This window comes from Periplaneta americana, chromosome 4, assembly GCF_040183065.1.
Source record: "Periplaneta americana isolate PAMFEO1 chromosome 4, P.americana_PAMFEO1_priV1, whole genome shotgun sequence".
NCBI classification, from domain to species: Eukaryota; Metazoa; Arthropoda; class Insecta; order Blattodea; family Blattidae; genus Periplaneta; species Periplaneta americana.
In genome coordinates this window covers 183,652,108-183,676,970 of record NC_091120.1, presented here as the reverse complement: position 1 = coordinate 183,676,970, position 24,863 = coordinate 183,652,108, and the positions used below count along the sequence as shown (strand labels likewise).

Sequence of the window (24,863 nt, the reverse complement as noted above, 5' to 3'; positions counted from 1 at the left end):
TATTGTATCACGTACCTTGTGATATGTAACCACGGCATCCGTATTGTATCACGTACCTTGTGTTATGTAACCACGGCAGCCGTATTGTATCACGTACCTTGTGATATGTAACCACGGCTGCCGTATTGTATCACGTACCTTGTGATATGTAACCACGGCTGCCGTATTGTATCACGTATCCTTGTGATATGTAACCACGGCAGCCATATTGTATCACGCATCCTTGTGTTATGTAACCACGGCAGCCGTATTGTATCACTACCTTGTGTTATGTAACCACGGCAGCCGTATTGTATCACGTATCCTTGTGTTATGTAACCACGGTAGCCGTATTGTATCACGTACCTTGTCTTATGTAACCACGGCAGCCGTATTGTATCATGTATCCTTTGTTATGTAACCACGGCAGCCGTATTGTATCACGTATCCTTGTGTTATGTAACCACGGCAGCCGTATTGTATCACGTACCCTTGTTATGTAACCACGGCAGCCATAATGTATCACGTATCCTTGTGTTATGTAACCACGGCTGCCGTATTGTATCACGTACCTTGTGTTATGTAACCACGGCAGCCGTATTGTATCACGTACCTTGTGTTATGTAACCACGGCAGCCGTATTGTATCACGTACCTTGTGTTATGTAACCACGGCAGCCGTATTGTATCACGTACCTTGTGTTATGTAACCACGGCAGCCGTATTGTATCACGTACCTTGTGTTATGTAACCACGGCAGCCGTATTGTATCACGTACCTTGTGTTATGTAACCACGGCAGCCGTATTGTATCACGTACCTTGTGTTATGTAACCACGGCAGCCGTATTGTATCACGTACCTTGTGTTATGTAACCACGGCAGCCGTATTGTATCACGTACCCTTGTGTTATGTAACCACAGCAGACGTATTTTATCACGTACCTTGAGTTATGTAACCACGGCAGCCGTATTGTATCACGTATCCTTGTGTTATGTAACCACAGCAGACGTATTGTATCACGTACCCTTGTGTTATGTAACCACGGCAGCCGTATTGTATTGCGTACCCTGGTGTTAACACTTTTGAGTGATAAGGTCAGCTATTTCCATAACGTTCAATAATAGTAGGTGATGAACAGGGAAAGGATTTATATGTAAATACATATTTACTTATAAAGCTAATATAATTTATATTTTGCATTATCTTTATGTTTCACAATGTGTAGGGTTGAAAAATCCTACTTTTATTTTCCATATTTTTCCATATTTTAGAGTTTAGTACATATTTTCGTTAATTTCCATATATTTTCCATATTTCATATAAAACAGTCCATATTATATTAGGTTTAACAATAAAACAAAACAAAATTCCATTAACTTTTAAAAATACATTTCAACAATAGAGATTTAAACACATGTTCAGTAATCCCTTTAACATCAGAGTTATTTGAAAATTAGCAGTCCTATCAACAATGGGAAAGTAAGTTACAAAACTGTATTAATTTAATTTAAAATTTTTAACAGACTTCAGTTGTGCAGCTCAACAGTTAAATGCCAGTCAGAGTACACATAGGTTCAGTTTTGTAAATCATACTATAAAGACGGTAAATATGCCAAAAGTACGTCATTCAGTCAATTTAAAATCAAAACTAACAAGTTACATTTCAGAATTTAAAGAAGATGGTTTATCAACTGACAATAAAATATTATTTTGTAATTTGTGTCAGTGTGCAGTATCATCTACACAAAAGTTCCTGGTGCAACAACACATTACAACTAGTAAACATCAGGCCAACAAACAACTAAATTCCAAGCAGAGACAATTGTTTTTAACACAACCAACAACATCGAATGTAAGATCTGAGTTTAACATCGACCTGTGCCGTTCTCTCATCTCTGCTGATATTCCTCTCTACAAACTAAAGAATAAGGTCTTCAGGGAATTCCTTGAAAAATATACTCAACATACAATCCCGGATGAGTCAACACTTAGGAAGACGTATGCTCCATCCATCTACGATGAGACAATACAGAAGATAAGAGATGAAATTAAAGATAGTTCAATTTGGGTTTCCATTGATGAGACTCCCGACAAAGAAGGTAGACTTGTTGGTAATGTAGTTATCGGTTTGTTAAGTGAACAATATTCTGAACGAATTCTTTTACATTGTGATGTTCTAGAAAAGTGCAATAACAAAACTATAGTTAAACTGTTCAACGAAGCTATGGGTATCCTGTGGCCAAAGGGTATTATGTACGATAATGTGTTATTCTTTATTAGCGATGCTGCCCCTTATATGGTCAAAGCTGGACAAGCATTATCTGTTGTATATCCTAAATTGACTCATTTTACTTGTGTGGCGCATGCATTTCATCGTGTGGCAGAAGTGGTCAGAGACAATTTCCCTAAAGTAGATTTGTTGATTTCATCAGTGAAAAAAGTATTTCTCAAAGCTCCCAGTAGAGTTAACGTGTTGAAAGAAATGTACCCTGAAATTCCATTGCCACCAAAGCCAATTTTAACTAGATGGGGTACATGGCTAGAAGCAGTTGAATATTATGCCGAACATATAGACTCTATTAACAATGTTCTCCTTGCATTGGACTCTGAAGATGCAGTCTCAATTGATACTGCGAAAACAGTTACCTGTGACATAAGTGTGAAGAATGACTTAGCTCACATTCAGCATACATTTTCATGCATCATAAAAACGCTCAAAAGTCTCCAAAATAGGCACCTTTCACTATCTGAAAGTTTTGAAATTATAAATAGTACTGTGGAACAACTGAATCGTGGTAGAGGTAAAGTTGCAGATGCAGTAAGAGCTAAGGTGGACACTGTACTTTCAAAAAACCCTGGATATGAAGAACTACAAAAGGTTGTTGCTGTGATGAGTGGTGAATCAACAGTGAAGATTAACTTGGACTTATCCCCAGCAGACATTGTGAAATTGAATTATGTACCAGTTACTTCTTGTGACGTCGAACGCTCTTTTAGTCAGTATAAATCTATCCTCAGAGACAATAGAAGAAGATTCACTTTTCAGCACTTGAAAGAAATGTTTGTAACCTATTGTTATGGTAACAGACAATAAAAATTGTGTTTTGTTGAAACTACATTGGAAGATAAGGTACGTCCATTATATTTTTTGTTTAGTTTGATTAAAATGTACCAATATTTAACGTACATAGTCATTTTTTTATAATTTTAAGTCCATATTTAATTCCATATTTTGGTAAAAATCCATATTTAATTCCATATTTTGGTAAAAATAACTACATATATATTTACATATTTCATATATTTTTAGTCCATATAAATCCGTTCCCTGGTGATGAATAATAATTTTTCTACTGACACAACACAGTTATACTTACAATTACATTGGCGGTAGTATCGCTATCTGAGTAAAGTATAGCAACAGGTACTTTTGTTTCGCTGATATTGTAGCTGGGTGGTTGGGTCCTGTTGTAGCGCTTGAGGTTTTCGGATTTGCCGTAGTTATATTGACAGAAACGCCCTGAAAAATATCACCAGACAATGTTACAATTCTGTCTACATAAAATAGATTTACAGCTAGTGTTTTTCTAGTATTGTAATAATAATAATAATAATAATAATAATAATAATAATAATTCTTTATTTATACTGGCAGAGTTAAGGCCATAGGGCCTTCTCTTACACTCTACCAGGTCACAAAGTATACAAGCAGTTACAATTTAACAAAAAGTTAAAGAGCAGAATACTAACATATTAAAAAGATAAAAGAAAATAATAATAATAATAATAATAATAGCATAGTAAAATCGACACTAAACAGCATGAAAATAATACCATAATAGGAAAAAAGTAAAATACATTGGAATATAGTGAAAGCAAATCATTTAGTACAAATGGTTAATATGGAAAAACGTAAGGAAGAATATATCAAAATGGAATGTAGTAAAATAATAATAATAAAAAAAAAGAAATACGAAAATTAAATAAAATTCACGATAAAAAGCCTATGTTAATAAATTCATCGGCTGATAGTGAGAACAAAAAGGGGAAAGGAAAGAAAAATAAATATATAGCCTATATTTTTACAAAACTATCGCAGACAAAAGGGCTTATAACTGAAAGGAATCTGAATTGAAAAAGTGCAATTTTAATTTATTTTTGAAACTAGACAATGTCCGACAGTTTCTGACATGTTGTGGTAGAGAGTTCCAGAGATGAGCTGCAGAGGCGGTGAAAGATGAAGAGTAGAAGGATGTTCTGTGTTTAGGAATGGAGAGTGTGATATGGCGTTGTGAGCGAGTATCTACTCTTATTTCGTGATATGAGGACCAATGTTGAAAACGAGAAGCCAGGTAGCTAGGGTTAGAGGTTTGAAGAATATTGAAGAGTAAAGTGAGAGAGTGAATAGTTCTTCGCTCTTTGAGACAGCAGCTCTTTGAGACAGGACAGCATATTTAGTGAAGGTGTGATACGGTCAGATCTACGGACGTTGCAAATAAATCGAACGCATGCATTATGAACACGCTGTAGTCTGTCAGTCTCATGTTAAGGTCAGTGTAGAGAGTGTCACAGTAATCAAGATGAAGCATCAAGAGCGAGTGCACTAAATTCTTCTTGAGAAGCAATGAAAGGAAATTTCGAATTCTTTTTAGTGTGTGAAACAAAATCTGTTAGAGGTGTATATTTTTAGTTTGGCCACCTTCGTGCACAAAGAATTGAGTAGGAGCTTGGAAATACATTGTTGACTTTTCATAGACAGTGAGCAAATATACTGTAATAAAGCATATATAAAACTATTGTTGTGCCCAGGGATTATGATAAGCAATATATTTTCACTTTAATTTAAAGTAACGAAATCGTATTATTAATGCATGCATACATGCTTTACATGCGAAAGAGCTCGCTTCCTGTTTCGACAGAGTACAGATTACAGTTTAGTTAACGTCAGCACAGTCTAGTCCTTGAACATGCAGAAATGCGTACGCTTGCATCTTGCATTTTTATCGCGAACTCAACTTAGCAACAGCTGACTTATAGCGAGACATTTTAATTGGCGATGATTCTGAAATTCTGAATTTCCATTGGTCAAGTTAAAAACAGATTCAGTCGTGAAAGTTCCTTAAATCCATATTGTTCTAAGTAACGACCGGAAACACCGATTTGAAAGAATGGTTAAGAATCAGAAGCGTGGTGTTTAGTGAATGCAATACCTTCTTTTCAGAAGATTCGCGGGTAAAATAGCGTCACTCTGTTACGTCACAAAGGACGCGGTTCGAGAGTTTATAAAAGGACATGAAACGTCGAAAACGCTGTCGTAAGTTATTGGTCAAGATAGCGGTCATGGAGTAGCGCTCCCGACGTCCAGGAAGAAACTCACGAATATGGCATCGAAAATGGGATCAACTGGGACCAGCATTAGGGTTCGTCCTACTATTTATTGTAAGTAAAATCAGCAGATAATTCTTTAAACGTTTCATTTAACTAGTTATTTTGGTACTTCAGAATAAACAGAAATTTTCATACTTTCCAAATCGTTCAATACAAAATATTTTATCTGTAGTAAATTGATATTTTTATTAATAAACTTAGTAAACTTATTAATAAACTTAGTAACGGGCTCTTAAGTGTTGTGGGAAAAATTCACCATTAAAATGGGACACACTCACGGACAGGAGAACGCGAATTCGATTATGCGCACTGTTCAAAACATACAGAGGTGAGCCTGCCTGGAGAGAAATAAAAAATAGGTTGCAGCCGCCAAAATACTCTTCAAGGAACGACCACTCATATAAATTGAGGGAAAGAAGGCAGAGGACGGACACTGGAAAGTTTTCTTTTCTCAATCGTACTATCAGGGACTGGAATGCTTTACCTGCAGACTTACTAAAGGCTTTACCTGGTTTTTAAGTTTTTTAATTAGGAGAATTTTATCCTATTTTAATAAAATCTAAACAAAGGACTAGCATTACTTATGTTAAATGTTAAGTTTTATTTAACGACGCTCGCAACTGCAGAGATTATATCAGCGTCGCCGAATGTGCCGGAATTTTGTCCCGCAGGAGTTCTTTTACATGCCAGTAAATCTACTGACATGAACCTGTCGCATTTAAGCACACTTAAATGCCATCGACCTGGCCCGGGATCGAACCCACAACCTTGGGCATAGAAGGACAGCTGCATTACTTGTGAGACAACCTAATATTATATCTATAGTTGGTTGAGAGGAAGAAAAAAAATTTTTGGAGAGCGAGCTTTGTTTATCAGGTTTCGGTTCAGAGTACCGAAACGCAATAAGTTACGAACTCACGGAAGATAGTGTTGTGTAGATCGAGGGAATGGACTATGGAGAGTACAATTACTCCTTGCCTTGACATGTAAACATTCAGTCACAGTAGGGCACAAAATGAATACAGATTTAATAAATACAGTGCATTTCTAGTAAGTTATAGAAAATAACTCTAGTTTAGAAGATACGGTGTGCTACAAATAGATTATGAAATTAAAATTTTTGGGATACTAGAATTACTCGGGGAAAATACAAATGAGGGGGTAGAGGGGAAGAGAAGGCCTGATGGCCTTATCTCTACCAGGTTAAATAAATAAATAAATAAGTAAATAAATAAGAAAATAAGTAAATAAATAAGAAAATAAGTAAATAAATAAGAAAATAAGTAAATAAATAAATAATTCCATTTTAAGTTTAATATTCGTTTTGGTGCTATCTTCCACACTCTGAACTTCACTCGCGGCTTTTAGTATTGGTCCAACATATTCTGAAAATGTTATCTTGAATGAGAAATTGTATGAATGCTTACCAGATTTAAAGAGCTGTACTAAATGCATCATTTGCTTGATGGGCGCTCCCGCATATGGGTTGTTTAAATACGCAGGAATGAAAGTCTGTAAACAAAATATTACAAATTAAGTACCGGCACACAATATAATGTTTTCTTCAACCATTACAATGATTTTAATTTTATTTCATGTTGTTCCTGACTACATCGTTAGAAATTATCTGTAGTAATGTCACGAGAGGTCTGAGATTTGCCGATAAATCTCAGACCTCGAGTGACATTTATTAGGACTATTTCGTGAATAAAATAAAAATGTAAATGATATATCCCTAAAATTCGATCACAAAATGTTAATAATTGTATATTAACGAATACTTAACCTATTCAGACATTGTGAAGTTGAAATACTCGTAGATGAATATCGATTACTGCAATAAAGAAATTCGATGTTATTATTCAATAATGCCAATTGCGAAAAGCGAAATACAGGTTTAAAAATGTTAATTACATGTAGGCCTATTGCACTTTTCTCTTATTATTATAACATAAATACATTTTCATTATCTTCTGAAATCATAATTTAATTTAACAGTAACAGTGGGGACAGCTATATACCAATGCTTATGTATTCATAGCGAGACATGTTGCTACACAGTGAAGCCATCTCTGTATAGATAGGCCTAATTAAAACACGAATTTTATTACGCCATACGGAAGGCAGTTTGATCAAAGACCTTATTATTACTACGCAAAGTCTTTAGGTTTGATATGCGAAGAAGTTATATAAATTTGAACATCTGACTTTCTATTAATTATTTCATTTCATTCACAAAATACAAATTTTATAGGCTACAATTATAATAGGTTAAGTTACCTGTGGAAGCAGGACCAATGTCAGCTGTGCCTTATTACAACCGTTACTTACAATCAGTGCTACACGAAAGCATTTTTTATAGCTCAACAAACGCATTCTCGCTGTAGTGTGTAACGGAACTAAAGCTGCATCTACACAGTTGAATATTCCAATCGCGTATGCGTGCAATCTGGGAAGAATATTGAAAAAATCAAGTTTAAAACGTACGTTCAATGAAGATGCATGAAGATTCTGTGTCTACATGGTGCGCCGTTTTTTTAATAACTCGAAGAATAACCCCCTGAAATGAACGAAATTAGTTTCGGTTCACCCTGTAGGCTATATTACTAAACCCTAGACAGTGGCGGTGCGTCAATAAGAGCACAAGAGCACGTGAACACCTTGTTTCCATTAATGCACGACTAATTTTATTATTTGATATCGTATTGACGTAGTGGGGATGTATAATATCAGAATCGAGTATTTTAAACTTCCCGCATCTTGCATAAACTTCTTATGTAAACTTGGCAACATCCGTTCACGTACAAGCCGTGCTCTTTTCGAGATAGTTACAGGAATTTCACGCATGCGCGGGAGAAAATTGTCTTTAGCTGGCCGCTTATGACTCGTCAAGAGCACAAAGCGTTAAGTGAACATGATGAGTATCTATCCTACAGATGTCAGGTGCATCGGTGCCTATCGTTCACGTGCTATATCTCGAGGAGGAAATTTAAAAGCCTGTAGACGTCAGAATCTGACTGTAGGAACGTCTACTTCACGTAGATGTGTGTACAGTGCTGCTACCAGAGTGTAGTTTGTGAATTACTATACTTCAGTGTCGGCATAATAGCATAGTTCGACTTTCAAAGACGTGCTGGCTGACTGTGGTGGTGATATGAATTTAAGTATCTGTATGGTAGTGTATAATATTTAAGAATAATATTTACTGGCATGTATTTATAGCAATCAATCTATGCGAATGGGATTACAGTACTGGTATAGGCTATAAAGTATCAGTGTGTTGTGAATCAAAATATATTACTGAACACACGCGTTTGTAAATAACGGGACTGTGGTATGTATTCATTATTAACAAACGTAAACAATGAACTCTGTTCAATGAAATTTGGAACAGTAAAGAACTGGGTAAACTGGCTTACCAGGAAAAATTGGAAATAGAAAGACTGAATTTCATTATTATTACTATTATTATTATTACTCTTATTATTATTATTATTATTATTATTATTATTATTATTATTATTATTATTATTATTATTATTATTATTATATGTGATTTTGAATTTATATATGTTTTTTTTTTCGATAGTGAAACATTGGAATCATGACATTTCATATTAGACTAAACGTACAATTTCAAATTCTCTTCGATTTTGGAACCACAAAATTGTGAACACACATAATATTTTATCACGAGCCGCCACTGACCCTAGATTAGATAATCTTGTTCAGGAAAATAAAACAGTCAAGAATTCTACTGTCGGCCTGAGTAGCGTAGTCGTATATCGCTGGCCTTCTGTGCTCGAGCTTGCGGATTCGATCCCGGCCCAGTTCGATAGCATTTAAGTGTGCTTAAATGCGACAGGCTCATGTCCGTAGATTTACTGGTATGTAAAAACTCCTGTGAGACAAAATTCAGGCACATCGGCGACGCTGATATAACCTCGGCAGTTGCGAGCGACGTTAAATAAACCATAATTAAAAAAAAAAAAAGAATTCTAGAATTCTAGCAACGAAACCCAATTGCTTATTCAAGGGAATGTATGGGATTTGAACAATACAAAAGTGAAGATACATTTTCTGCAAGCGTTTAGTTTTTCTCTGTCACTTTCATTTATTTTTTTTCTAATATTATCTCATCGCACATGAAAAGCATTTGTTCATAAAATTGAAATCAATGTAAAAAAAAAACTCACTCCAGAACTAAAATATAAATGTTAATACTTACTGGATTAAGGCGTTGTAAGTCAACCCCCTCAACTAATATTAAAAATTTCTGGCAGATGTTGCTGATCAAGGGCGTATCAATGCAGAGCATCGGGCGAATCTCTGACAGGAAGTGCGGCACTGGCATTATGTGGGTAAAACCGATCAGATTCAGGAATTTCTGGAAAACGTAACCATTATTATTAAATACTAGCCGTACCCGTGCGCTCCACTGCACTTGTTAGAAATAAATATAAAGTAATTACATAATTAAAATATGATATCTGGTCCAGGGAACATTCGTGTTTGATAGAAGGATAAATCTTTAATATGTTACTTAATTTAAAATTGTATTTAATTAAAATGCAACTATTTTGGTCCAGAGACCACTCATTTGGTGCAATGATAATTCCTTTAACATGTTTCTTAATATTATTACATGAAAATAATTAAAATATTATTATTTGGTTCAGAGAACATCCGTTTTTGGTGTAAGGATAATTCGTTTAACATTTTTCTAAATTAGTCTTGAATGCATTCTTTAATAAATCACGGTTGTGTACGAAGATAATTTGTATGTTAGCCTTACTGTGTATCTTCTTTTTTGTTAAGTTTATTTTATTCACGCCTTAACATCTGTGGTCATGTCGCATGTTTAGAATGTGTGGGTATATCAGTAGGCTGTTTCTAATCTTATTGAGTTCCTGTTTCTATTGTGTGTTGTAAATGGCTTGTGTTCATGTAACTGATTATAAACTTTGATTAATGTTTTTGGTATTGGTAATTGAGGCGGTGATGAATCATTGCATATAACTTTCCAATCCGACATTTGCCTTTATGACTAAGGGAAATCATGAAAAACCCAGTCAGATTGGTCGGCCACGGGGTTTGTACCCGGGACCTCCCGAATGCTTGTCTCAAACGCTACCGTCTGACGAACTCGCTCGGTTGTATATCATTGTTTATGCAAATAAAAAAATGAGGTACCCTACATAAATATTATTTTAAGAAACACAGGAAACGAATATGGGTAGATTATGAGCGCAGGAACGCCATTTCGTGACACCTTTTAAAATAACTCTGCTCTAGTGAGCTCTATGGTAAAATGTTTAATATAGGCTGTATGGTCCAGTAAAACTACTTATCTTTACGACAAAACTCTTAACTATTATGTTCTGTGAACAAAAAGAAATTTAAGCGTATAAAATTAGAGAATTTTATGAGGACCAAATAAAGTTGCAATAATCAAGTTATACAATATTTCGACAGAATATCAAGTCTTCTGTGCGTAAAGATCTATTTTCATCTTACCACAGTCCTATGTAGTATTACATCCACCTAGAGAAACTACAAATTTCAAATACTGAAGGAATTATCCAAATTAGCTTCTGAGATTACTTCATACAAACACACAAATTAATATTCTCTGTATATTAATATTGATAAACGTCAAGGCCACCTTAAATGGACGGAGTCATTTGTTTTAATTTCATTATAGCCATCGATGTCGTTCCTGCAATAACTCCTATGTGACATATCGATTTTCAGATTTTTGCTCTATTAAACAACTTAAATACAATCTCTTATATGTAATTATATTTCTTTCTTTCGAAAATGTAAGAATTCACGATCTACTATGTGCCACTGCCATAGAATGAATAAATCTGTTTTTTCTTCCTACTGAAAAATTTTATATTTTGCACATAGGAATTACGGAACAACGACGCTATAATCTGAGGCGGCGGTGAAAATGTATTGTATTGTTATTTTAAAACTCTTGTATGTCCTTAAATATCAGTCCTATCAAAATTTTGCTTGGAATAAAACTTATCGAAAATCATTTTTAAAGAAACGTTTGTTTTGTAATATTTTTCACAAAAATCTGTAATAAGCGAGATATTTCGATTTATTTAATTCAGGCCCCCTAATAACCCCCCTTTTAAATAAAGTATTTTGAATGTCATATAGCCTAAAATCTAAGTTACAACGAACTAAATTTATATTCCAATTTTCATCGAAATCCGTTCAACCATTATTGCGTGAAAAGGTAACAAACAGACAGACAGACAGACAGACAAAAATTTCAAAAAAACTATTTTCGGTTTCAGGATGATTAATTATACATGTTAACACCAATTATTTTTAGAAAAGCGAAAATTACCAGAAAAATTTTGGCTACAGATTTATTATTAGGCCTAGTATAGATTAACTGGTATAGATCAATACTCACTTAACTTTAGGCTCAAATATACAGTAATTATATACATTTAAATTTGTCCCAATTAAGTCTAAAAATTAGAACATTGTCTGAAAATTGAATAATCTGCTGTTAACAATAAGGATTGAAACCATGATATTCAACCATCAAAGCAGTGAGTCCGTCATTTCGTAAATGTGATATTACGAAAATCACTCTCTCACATGTGGTATAATTCTAAATATGAGTAAATATTTCGATAATTTTTCCCAGCCACCAGCGTAGCGTTCAGGTGTGGGTTCGATTGTTGCTTGGGCTCTTTAGCTGGTTGAATTTTTCTGAGATTTCTCCAAGCTAATGGCAAATTTCAGGTAATCTATAGAGAATCCTCGCCTAATCTCGCCAAATATAAACACAATATAGATTAATTTCATGTTGAAGTTTGCCGATAAGCTATTAATGTTTGACTATAATTATATGTGTACAAAACCGCATTTGCTTATCATAAAATAAATAAATTTTCATTAACGTTTTCGATACTTGTGTATCATCTTCAGATGTAAAATGTTAGATTAATATGATGAAAACCTTGCCTATTAAATGGAACTTAATGTGGTAATTTTCGGGTCATATTAGTGTGATTGCTTGGACTTAACTTAGGTTGATCTATGATATACATGCTATGTTAGGTTAAATCACTGCGAGTCATATGATATGATCTAAAATATAAAATAAAACTGTTTAAGAATTTATTTTGATGTACCGAAGTACATATGATATTTCCATGCAGATATTCTGCGTCATCACATGATGAAAGAGTGATGGAACGGAGAAAAATTCTCTCCGGCGCCGGGATTTGAACCTGGGTTTTCAGCGTATCCGGCGTGGCTTAGTGGATAAAGCATCAGCACGTAGAGCTGAAAACCCGGGTTCAAATCCCGGCGCCGGAGAGAATTTTCTCCGTTCCATCACTCTTTCATCATGTTTAAGAATTGTAACCACTATTAGCGTAGTTATTGAAAAGTGAACACTTTGTATAAACACTTTAACAGTTTAAATCATTTTGAACATGTGTTGGCTGTATTTGCCAATTTAAATCACCGCTAGTCATGTGATATGATCTAAAATATATAAAAATAAAACTGTTTAAGGATTGTAACCACTATTAGCGTAGTCATTGAAATGTGAACACTTTGTAAAATCACTTTGAAAGATTATAATCACGTTGAACATATGTTGGCTGTATTTGCCGATTCAACGAACTTTAAATCGGCAAATACAGCCAACACATGTTCAAAATGATTTAAACTCTTAAAGTGTTTATACAAAGTGTTCACTTTTCAATAACTACGCTGATAGTGGTTACAATTCTTAAACAGTTTTATTTTATATTTTAGATCATATCATATGACTCGCAGTGATTTAACCTAACATAGCATGTATATCATAGATCAACCTAAGTTAAGTCCAAGCAATCACACTAATATGACCCGAAAATTACCACATTAAGTTCCATTTAATAGGCAAGGTTTTCATCATATTAATCTAACATTTTACATCTGAAGATGATACACAAGTATCGAAAACGTTAATGAAAATTTATTTATTTTATGATAAGCAAAGGCGGTTTTGTACACATATAATTATAGTCAAACAATATAGATTGTTAACTGAATATGTAATAGGCCTACTTCAAGTAGTTAATACCAATAGTCCTCGGAAAGAATAAGTTGAGTCACTTTTCTTAAAACTTTTTGTCTTTTGTTTTTGTTATTGCGAAAGGCTATTGGTTCTTTGCCTCTGTCATTAAAATTGAATGTTGGTGAACACTGCATATATTTCCCCTGGCCATATCTGTTTTTCCACAGCTACAAAATTACGATCAGAATCCATAAAATATGTCCCAGTTCTGGAAACTTGAGTTGTATTGTTTCCATCTTCCCTCTTTGTATAATATACTGGCAAAGACATACACCCTGAAAATTGTTATTTTGTCCTCCAAGCTACAGGGTAATTCACGAGGATTTACCGCCACTTACGAAACTTATTTCGAAGACATTCTGAACAAAAAATGTCATATAAACATTTGTCCTAATCTCAATATTTTCAGAGTTATGCTAATTTGAAGTTGTTCCTAAAATACCATCATTCTTTAGTTTTAAGGGTAATAGTAATATGCGTTACAAGAGCGGTATGTTGACGTTTTCATGTTCGAGGAAAAGATTGAGAAAGCTCAACTACATTTCGCTTTTTCAATCTTTTCCTCGAACATGAAAACAAACATACCGCTCGTGTATCGCACACTATTTTGTGCGAAGATCGTTTATTCTTTCTAATTAGTTGCAATGAAATCTCCATCTTGGTTTCTGTTCAATGACGGCAACTTTGGAAAACAAATATATCTATTTCAAAACATTGTTCCTATAAAATATTTTGTGCGAGATCGTGCGTATTTGTTTGCTTTCCGCACAAAACCAATACGCGGTAAGTGTGAAATACCACATTCAGTATTCCCAACGTAACACACATAACAATTTCCCTCTTCTTACCTCTTAAGCGCGACATTCATTTTACTGCTTTAGGCTTTTAACATATTATTTTTAGAGACGTTTAACATAGTAATAATTATAAATTGGAAACTTACCACAGCAATTTCACCTAAATTGCACTGTTAATTATTGTTTTTAAATATTTGGAAAAATTAAGTAAACTCTACTACTCCACAAAAGTTATTGCATTCCTGATGCAAGTAACATTAAGGAAGCCGTGAAAAAATGAACAAGATTCCAGATGCGGATGTTATTACTGCAATATGTTATATAAATAATATTGTTAAAATATTAAAATGAAAAATAAATCGTTACATAACCTTACCGTTTGTTTTAAGTTCGCATTTATAGACTGGGGGGGGGGGGAAAGACAGACGTTTATCACGGCCTGCTGGAGTATAGTAAACACAGAAAACATTTTAAAGCAACAATGTTGAAGATAGATATTTTGGTATTCCAAAGTTGCCGTCATTAAACAGAAACCAAGATGGAGGTTTCATTGCAACTAATTAGAAATTCGTCTTTCAGGTATGTAATAAACGATCTTCGCACAAAATAATGTACGATACACGAGCGGTATGTTTCTTTTCATGTTCTCGGAAATTAAAAAAAGCTCAACTACGTTTCGCTTTTTCAATCTTTTCCTCGAACATGAAAACGTCAACATACCGCTCTTGTAACGCATATTACCATTCTGTGTTTACTATACTCCAGCAGGCCGTGATATACGTCTGTCTTTTTCCCCCCCCCCAGTCTATGATGAGTCTGGAATCTTGTTGATTTTTTCACGGCTTCCTTAATGTTACTTGCATTACAAATGCAGTAACTTTTGTGGTGTTGTAGAGTTTACTTAATTTTTGCAAATATTTAAAAACAATAATTAACAGTGCAATTTAGGTGAAACTGCAGTGGTAAGATTCCAATTTATAATTGTTACTATATTGAACGTCTTTAAAAATAATATGTTAAAAGCCTAAAGCAGTAAAATGAATATGACGCTTAAGCGGTAGGCTAAGAATAGGGAAATTGTTATGTGTGTTACGTTGGGAATACTGAATGTGGTATTTCACACTTACCGCGTATTGGTTTTGTGCGGAAAGCAAGCAAATACGCACGATCTCGCACAAAAGAATATTACAGATAAGGAATGACTTATTCAGGACTATCATTTCTTTAATTGGGTAGTATTTTGAAGCTAAAATGTGTTTGAATTCCATAGTTGCTTCCTACAGATTTCTTTCTTCAATTTTTAACCACAACATTCCATTTTTATTACGTATTTATCACAACAATTTTTACAAATCACACCACTCTTGTGAATTCTTTATGACTGTACATTAGGATGCAGAATTAAACTGTAAAGAATCAAGTTCCTAAAGTCGTATGATTTGTAACAATTTTTTGATAAGTGCATATGGATAATGTAATTTTTACTTAAACATTGGAAAACAAAATCTGTACAAAGAAATTAACAATATATTTTTACCTTCAGAACACTAGTCATTTAGAGAAATAATACTTCAGAATAGTTAATTCTCTATTTGTAATAATCTTTTACCCTTAAAACTAAAGAAAAGTGGTATTTTACTAAAAACTTCATATTAGTGTAACTCTGAAAATATTGAGATTAGGACACAAATTTATATGACATATTTTTACTCAGAATGTGTTCGGAATTAAGCTCCGTAAGTGGTGATAAATCCTCGTGAATCACCTTGTACGAGGCGGCAATGGTATAAAAAGCATTGTTATTTTAAAACATATTATCTCGCCATATAGTAATGCAGAATTGCTGCACGGAAATAATATTATGTACTTCGGTACATCATGGTAATATCAGTCCTATCAAAATTTTCCATAGAATAAAACTTATCGAAAATTGTTTTTAAAGAAACTTTTTTGTGTAATATTTTTCAAAAGAATCAATAATAAACGAGATATTTCGATTTATCTAATTCATGCTCCCTTATAACCTCCTTTTAAATGAAGTGTTTTGAATGACATATAGCCTAAAATCTAAGTTAGAACGAACTTAATTTATTCCAGTTTTCATATAAATCGGTTCAGCCATTATCGCGTGAAAAGGTAACAGACAGACAGACAGACAGACAGACAGACAGACAGACAGACAGACAGACAGACAGACAGACAAAAATGTCAAAAAAACTATTTTCGGTCTCAGGATGGTTAATTATACATGTTAACACGAATTATTTTTGGGAAAGCGAAAATTACCAGAAAAAGTTTGTGTACAGATTTATTATTAGTGTAGATAAATGTATTTAAATGTGAGCAGTCATAAAATACTTCCACGTTTCCGTTCCTGGGCTTCGGAAGCTTCTCGTTAGTTGTGAATCCTCACATTTAAATACATTTATTTTAACAATGTTTCCGTTCTCGTTCTCGTTTCCGTTCCCGGTTTTTGGGAACAGTCTTAACTTTGAAAGCATAAAATATGGATTATATTTGAAATAAAGTGTTAAATTATGTAAAGATATGCGAGAGATTTTCTCAGATAGGTATCAGTTACGCTAAGCATGCTTCCTTGAACTGATATTTTTGTAATGAATTGTAGCTGGGCAACTCCCCCCCCCCAACCTCCCTGACGTCAGCCGAGCTTACAGATAGTGTCATATCTACAGATCTGGAATTTTATCTCTGCCTCTGTGCAACATCACATTTGCGCAGGAGAAGTGAGGGGATGGGAGGACAGTTGTAATGCTTTTCAATACGCTGATGCCCACGTTGTAAGGTAAGCCATTTGAAATTTAACGGCCACTGACCGGCAGAAATACAATCCGAGATCTGTACATGTGCAGTTTGCGTTGACTATAACACTGTACAGACCGATTATTTAGTCCTGACAGTTCGACGATGTGAAAGAGGGGAGGTAATAGGAGTAGTGGGGAGAGCTCCGGAATAGAGATAAGAGCGAGCGGTGAGTAAAGGAATGCAGTATACTGTTCTCCAACCAGGAGATTAACCGTGAAAGGAATGTGCTTACTATTGCGTCATCTATTGGAGCGAAGTAGATAGATAATATTACCGTTATAACGTCAGTTTAAAAACCATGCGCTATCCTACATATGTTATTTCCTGTATGGAGGGATTAAAAGACCAGGAGATTAACCGTGATTCAATTTTGTCACTAGAGTAGTACAGGGACATCATTTTATTTTTACTTCAACTTTTATTGTACCTGAGTTTTTTAATGTACTTCACTCCCACCCCTTCTACTAACGAAGTTCCAACCCAAGTGTCCTCCACACCGAACCAAGGCCGCAGTACTGAGTTAGTGATTATAGTACGTTTCAGAAATATGTTCGCGTTTTCCAGTGACGAAAACTTCCAATATTGAATCATATTTTCGCACAGGTACTGTCGTCCGTTCGCCTATGTCGCATCCCGATTTCCCTCACCTGCTTCTGCTCGCTCCACTGTAAAGACTAGTGGCTGGGCTTTCTTAGCTCTTTTCTGAAAACATTAATTTCTGTTAGGAATTAATATTATGCAACTGTTTAAAATAACTTAAATAAAAGGGCTCGTTAAGTAATTAACTATCACGTGATTCCCCCCCCCTTTCTACGATCCTGCGACATAACCACTTGGACGGACAGTAGATAGCATGTCTGAGTAATTTTATCTGTGCGGGTCGGGCAGAAGTGACGACTGAATTTACAGTACGTAAGGTACTCTTTTATAGAGTAGGTACCGAATTATTTCAATATGAGTTACTAAGTATGAAGGACGAAACTGGTAATTGGAAATAGAGGGAATAGTCTATATTGCGATAATAAGCACAAAATAACTGAAGCCTGTATCGAAATGAACGGCCACCATTTTCAAAAATGTGTTTAAATATCCATATTATGATTCTTTTTCATTTTAACTTCATTCTCTATATCGTACGCTATTGTGCTGTAGACAGTATAATATACACTGCATAATGAATACGTTCGCATGGATAAACACTTATAATTAATACTGTACTGTATTTTGATTAAACAAAACCTAATGAAAATTATCACACTCAAAATCGCGCTATTTCCTACTTTACGTAAATGGATGAACTACTTTTCTTCCCTCCTGTACATAGTAAAGTGTTTTGTTTGTATTTTACGCCAGTATCATCGAACTCCATTCGTGGAAGGGGTAGCAAGCGGTGTTTCTGGGTCTCAATCATTAATCCAAAGGTATAGCCAGGTTAATATTAAAAATGTTAGTAAAAATAAAATGATGTCCCTGTATAAGTTTGTGTGTATCAGTGTTATCGTTTGTACTGTGAGAGTTAGCCAATAGAGATACGCGTACCCACGTGTGTGACCTTATGACATCTTATGACATCAACATTCATTCACAGCATTACCCCGCTGCGTCTCATTCCCCTGAGACTTTCTTCTGGTTGGAGTACAGTAGCTTAACTGTACTAGAAACATACCACTCTACCGCACGCATGACATCCGTTCGCTCTGAAGGCAAGCGACTAACCCAAACAGTCCTTGGTGTAACTAAATGGACTCGCCTGACCCAGGTGCATATTGTCGGCGACTGTCAGGACTAAACAATGGTACTATATCTGCTTATCATCGCAGTCTGTCACAATCAGTTCGCTTGAGTCCCGCGCGCGCTCAAACAATGCTAGACTGATACTTACGCTGAGTGGTTCTTGTAGAAAGGCCAGCACATTACCCACACCACTTTTGGTATGACTCGTGTAGACGATGGGGGCTAAACTGATCATGACCGTGATCTTCTCGTTGTATTCGGGCAGTTGAGACATCATGATGTAGAACAAGGTGGTGCCCATGGAGTGCCCCACATAAATGATCTTCTCCTTTCCGGTCTTCTCCAGGATATAGTCGATTACAGCCGGCAAGTCATAAACACCGCTTTCGGTCAGGCTGGAAAAATTCACCATTGTGAATGTGTGGAATATCATAAGTTGGGCAAACAAATGCATGAGCTATTCAATCTAAAATCGACCGAAATATAGAGAAAATTGACCTTACAATTTCTAAATACAATGAAACTTTTTTTTACGTAGAGAACTGTGATACAATGCTTTGTGCAAAGTTTGGGGCATCAGAACTTCATAGTGTTTAAATTAAAAATATTTAAATTTACCGTATTTTAATAAAATTAGCAACTTTAAACTGTTGTCGCTCCGAAACCCTTTCACCCAGTGATCAAAAACATGGTTTATTTTGATGCTGAGAAATTAAAGTTTTTATTGACATATAAACTTATTTTCTTACTTTTTACGGAAATGGATAAATTTAGATTTTCCCTGATTAAGACTGCTTTTCCACCGAAAAAAAAATATGTATAGTTTTATTCCGCATTGAAAGTACAAATAAACACATACTTTTTACTGATGGCATGTTGATATGAAAGTATTGAAAATATCAAATAAAGAAAATAAATAGTACGCGCGTGAACTAACCAGCTGACTATGAGACGGGAGCTAGCCGAGACAAGCAAGGCCAGGAGACAAACACCTGATGTTTCGTCTAGTAGCGCATAGCTGGACTAGCTTTATCACAAGTTCTCATAAACACAGTAGTAAAATGACGCCCAACGCTCGCTTATCTTCAGCTCTCGGCCAATGCGTGCGGTACTGCGCCGTTCAAGTCCAGGCGTGTGAAAATAATCTATTTAATACCCTCGAAACTTATTGCCATACCACTAAGCAAACAATGCCGAATCCTCTTAATAATGCAAGATTTTTTCTCAATATTTTTTTTTACATTTTTACAAATGGGCAAAAAGCCTAAAAGTAAGTAAAATCAGATTATCTGTCTCTCTGTGTACAATAAAAATAAGGATTACTTCTTAGCATAACCTACCAAATGTCAGCTTCAAAATGAGCTCTTGTTCAATGGTCTCCAGTAAATGGTTCCAGAGTTCTGAGCGCTGAAAGAGGCTTGTTTTTATAAAATACGCTAAATTTGTCGCTCAACAATACGAAAACCGTTTGACTTTCGATAACATATTTTTGAAAATACACTCTCCTCAGCACCTTGTATAAATAGGGAAAAAAATTAGAGTACAGTAGAACTTGGTTATAGCGACCTCGTTTTGTGGGACACCTCGCCTATAACGTCAAATATTCTGTGGTCCCAACTAATTCCCCATAAGACATATGCTATTCTACCTTGCTTAATACGACAAACGTATATGCGTCTACTTCGCATATAACGTCATTTTCAACCTCAGTTTGGAATACAATTCTCTAAGAACCAAAGTATTTTAAGAAATATTTTGCTGAAATCTGGCAAATCCTTTACTGTTCCCTTCTATCATAGACCAGGCAGATTCCCCATCCCATTATAACCTGCCCGAATTCATGCGATATTAATGGTACCTGCATGCGGTCAGTTTCGACAGGAAGTTTTCACTAAGTGCACGCATTTTAACGCAGTATGGGCACTAAAAGAAGTGAGTGACACTTTAGAAGCCATTAAAATTGTGAACATTTCTATGAAGCTAGAGGAGGGAGTATAAAGCTAGGAGAGGGAGCAGTGAAATTGCAACTGAAGTAATGAACATAGAATTTAATTTATAAAATGTATATTGGGCAAGTAGGAGACAACAGAGTAAAATGACTGATTACTTCACTCCTCAGTAAAGAAGTTTGGTGAGTAACGAACAAACTGTTCTAATACAGAATACTGTATTTATAATTGTACATGTATTTTGTTGTGTTCATGGTATGCTTAAAAGTGAATACATAAATCTAAAATAAGCCTAATTATGTTTATTATTTTTAATTTTCCACCTCACTAGACTGATAATATGAACCTCGCTTACTACGACACTCGTTTATAGCAACATAACTTTCAAGGTCCCTTGGATATGGTTATAACCAAGTTCTACTGTATAAAAAATGCGAGGTTTTTTACTGATCGATTTCATATGGAATAGCCCAGATAGATCCCGAAGTGGATATATCTGGTTGTGAGCAAGAGAGTGTAGGTTGCGTCATTATAGTTAAAAAAATGGGTTATATCAGCGGTCGTCAGCACAGTGCATCCTCGGGCTAGCGTCTCTTACCCGCAGGTCTCTTACAGCACCAGTGGCCTGGGTTCGAATCCCGGTCGGGACAAGTTACCTGGTTGAGGTTTTTTCCGGGGTTTTCCCCTCAACCCACTCCGAGCAAATGCTGGGTAACTTTCGGTGCTGGATCCCGGACTCATTTCACCGGCATTATCACCTTCATTTCATTCAGACGCTAAATAACCTTAGATGTTGATACAGCTTCGTAAAATAACACAATAAAATAAAAAAATACAGCACCAGCGTGCAATCGTGATTTACGGTGGGCCGCACAAAATTGCAATGACAATAGCACAATTTGAATTGATAAATTAACGTCAATTCTTCATCATATAAAAATGAGCATAATTGGCTGGAAAAGGGTGATTGGAAATCCTGTGGACATAATGAGTTATTAGAAGAAGATAGAAATAAATTGTGGCTTAAAGGACATGCAAATGCCTATAATGCTCTGAAGAAATTTATTTTGGAAGTATGCCTACCTTCTTGAAAGATTTGGGTCATATTCGATATTAAATACATACTGGAATTTAGAAATTTACCATAGCCTTCGTCTGAGTTATGCTCCGAAAAGAATACATTTTTTATATAATGCCCTGCAATTTACATCCATAATTGCAACGCTGGATCTCAATTTCAATGTAAATAAAAGAAATATAGGGGTAATTGATTAACTAGCGGACTTACTCCTGTTAATTATGTATGTTTGTGCGGCTTACAGCTGTTTCGGTGCTTCATCACCATCCTCAGAGCCTACTAGATCTCGGCGTCATCTCGAACTTCTCTGCCTGTTATGTGGGTGCGTTTGATTGTTGAAAGGTGTTGAAAGGTGGAGTCAAATAGTGTGTGTGTGTGCTGAAATTGATCTGTGTGTTGAGAATTTGATCGGAGTGTGTTTTAGTGTGTTGAGTTTTTGGTTCTTGGGTTGTATGTGTAGGATTTCCATGTCCGCATTTATGTTATTGTATGTATGGTTAGAATTGGTTATGTGATCGGCGTATGTAGATATATTGTGTCCTCTGGTTATTGCTTTAACCCTGCGTTACTCATGTTATAAATATTCTCACCATTGCTCAGGTGGGGTTTCACAAACTCCATTTTAAATAACTAATATATTTTTCCGCAAGTTTCAGAAATCAGATAAACTAACTAAGAATAGTTCACATAAACAATTTAAGTGAACTCTTCTGGATGTGATTGAAAGGTATACAGATGCACAGAGTACACACTAGCTCCATCTCTTAGATTTTCGTTGAAATATACGCACCGGGGTTTATCACACCCCACCTGAGTAATGCAGGGTTAATGTGTTCTTTGTAGCGTGTTTGGAATGATCTGCCTGTCTGTCCAATGTAGAACTTGTCGCAACTATTACATGTGAGTTTGTATACACCTGTGTGGTCGTATTTATTTGTTTGTGTTTTTTGTGTGTTGAGATGTCTTTGTAGTGTGTTTTCTGTTCTGTATGCTATGTTGTATTTCTGCTTTCTGAATGAAGATGCGATCTTATGTGTGCGTTTGTTTTCATACGGACACATTGGACAGACAGGCAGATCATTCCAAACACGCTACAAAGAACACATTAAAGCAATAACCAGAGGACAATACATCTACATACGCCGATCACATAACCAATGCTAACCATACATACAATAACATAAATGCGGACATGGAAATCCTACACACACAACCCAAGAACCAAAAACTCAACACACTAGATCAAAACGAAATATGCAAACACACTAAAACTCACCCCGATCAAATTCTCAACACACAGATCAATTTCAGCACACACACACACACACACACACACACACACACACACACACACACACACACTATTTGTCTCCACCTTTCAACACATGTCAACAATCAAATGCACCCACATAACAGGCAGAGAAGTTCGAGATGACGCCGAGATCTAGTAGGCTCTGAGGATGGTGATGAAGCACCGAAACAGCTGTAAGCCGCACAAGCTTACATAATTAACACGAGTAAGTCCACTAGTTAATCAATTACTTATAGTCAAGTGTTAAAAGTAGTGTACGCAAGATTCAAAATGGAGAAATATAGGGATCAAAAGTCAATACCGTAATTTCCCATAACTATGGTCCAGGCACCCAACTATGGTCCAAAACGCATTATGTACTACTTAGTCCCCCAATAGTTCGGTGTTTGCCATTTAAGGCGCCACTGTGATGGAATTATGTTCCCCATAGATGCTTCTATCTACCATTACACGTGGCAATGATATGGATGCTTAACAAGGTCAGTGTGCATCGTTCTATTGAATGAGTGAAGACACGAATTCATTCAGTTTGTGATTTTCTGTTTTATTAAGCTCTCCTCTGTAGAATTGGTACGTTATAAATATATGATTTTTTGTACAATTAAACCTGGCTATATAGTGTTTACTTTCACGTAATAATTAGACTGGCAGAGGTTAAGGACTCTGCGTGAAAAATGTTTAACCTCAAGATTACAAGTCAGTCCTCAACTATGTACCACAATTTTTCATGGAGCATAGTTGTATTTCATTTTGAAATATTTGTTTTAATGAAATGTGAACAATTTGATTATTTACTTCTGCAAATACAGTATCTCAGTATATTCTAAAACACCATTTAACATTATAGTCCAGTAAATAAAGAAGCAGGCTGTTCCAGCATCAATGGTACTAGCACGAATAATGGTCCGGTAAAACGAAAACTTCAGGGTAGAATGATCACAACCGTCCCTGTAAGTGACTGAGAGCGATGAAATTGAATTGGATACAGATTATGATGTTTCCGGTGTACTCTCCATATTTACAGACAGTGAGTCAGATGTGGAAAAGAAGACGAAATCTGTTAAAATAATGCTAAAGGCACATAGTTATATGGTAGTTACTTATGAGGAAGAATTGTGGCCATGGAAAGTTTTGGAAGTGAAGAACATTGGAGCTGTTGTTTCAGGTATAGTAAGAAGCGGCAATTACTGAGGGGAGGCAATATCCGCTATTAGTAACATCTGGGTGGCCACAAAATCAGTTGAACATTTGGAAGAAAATTGAAACAATTCGTAAGTTTTTACACCTTTTAATTATATCCATTGTTTCGCGTTGAAAATAATAGCGCAAATGATAATAAAAAAGAGTTTTTTTTTCCTGGGAAGCAATGTTTTCTTCATTTCATAATGGGTTTTCTGATTCTCACCTCGTAAAAAAAATTGAGAAACTTTAGGTGGCCCGGTAATTTTGCCGATTAGTGTAGTTGTTCATTATTGCAGGAAGATGACTTTCAGATTTCACTTGTTTATTGTGTGTTTATGCAATGTGTACTAATAATAAGAATCCATGTACTTTTCATTTATTTTTAATATTTCTGTGCTAGATTATGTTTCTACCCTTAAATTAGAAACTCAATTTATTGATTTACGAATAATTACAGATCCAGTTATAGCCCATTCATGTTTTCAAGCATGAATATATGAGTGGACCATAGTTGGG

The 24,863-nt window shown here is 35.3% G+C and overlaps 1 protein-coding gene across 2 annotated transcripts in view; it reads right to left on the bottom strand.

Annotated features, from left to right (window-relative positions):
• Window positions 1-24,863, bottom strand: part of LOC138698515 (lipase member K-like) — a 59,585-nt gene that overhangs the window by 8,323 nt on the left and 26,399 nt on the right. For both annotated transcript variants that reach the window (XM_069824498.1, XM_069824499.1), the window contains exons 4-7: window positions 18,975-19,221; window positions 9,597-9,755; window positions 6,796-6,880; window positions 3,358-3,500 (exon numbers count right to left, since the gene is read on the bottom strand). In XM_069824498.1, the coding sequence (XP_069680599.1) occupies window positions 3,358-3,500; window positions 6,796-6,880; window positions 9,597-9,755; window positions 18,975-19,221 (634 nt within the window). The remainder of the gene's footprint in view (window positions 1-3,357; window positions 3,501-6,795; window positions 6,881-9,596; window positions 9,756-18,974; window positions 19,222-24,863) is intronic.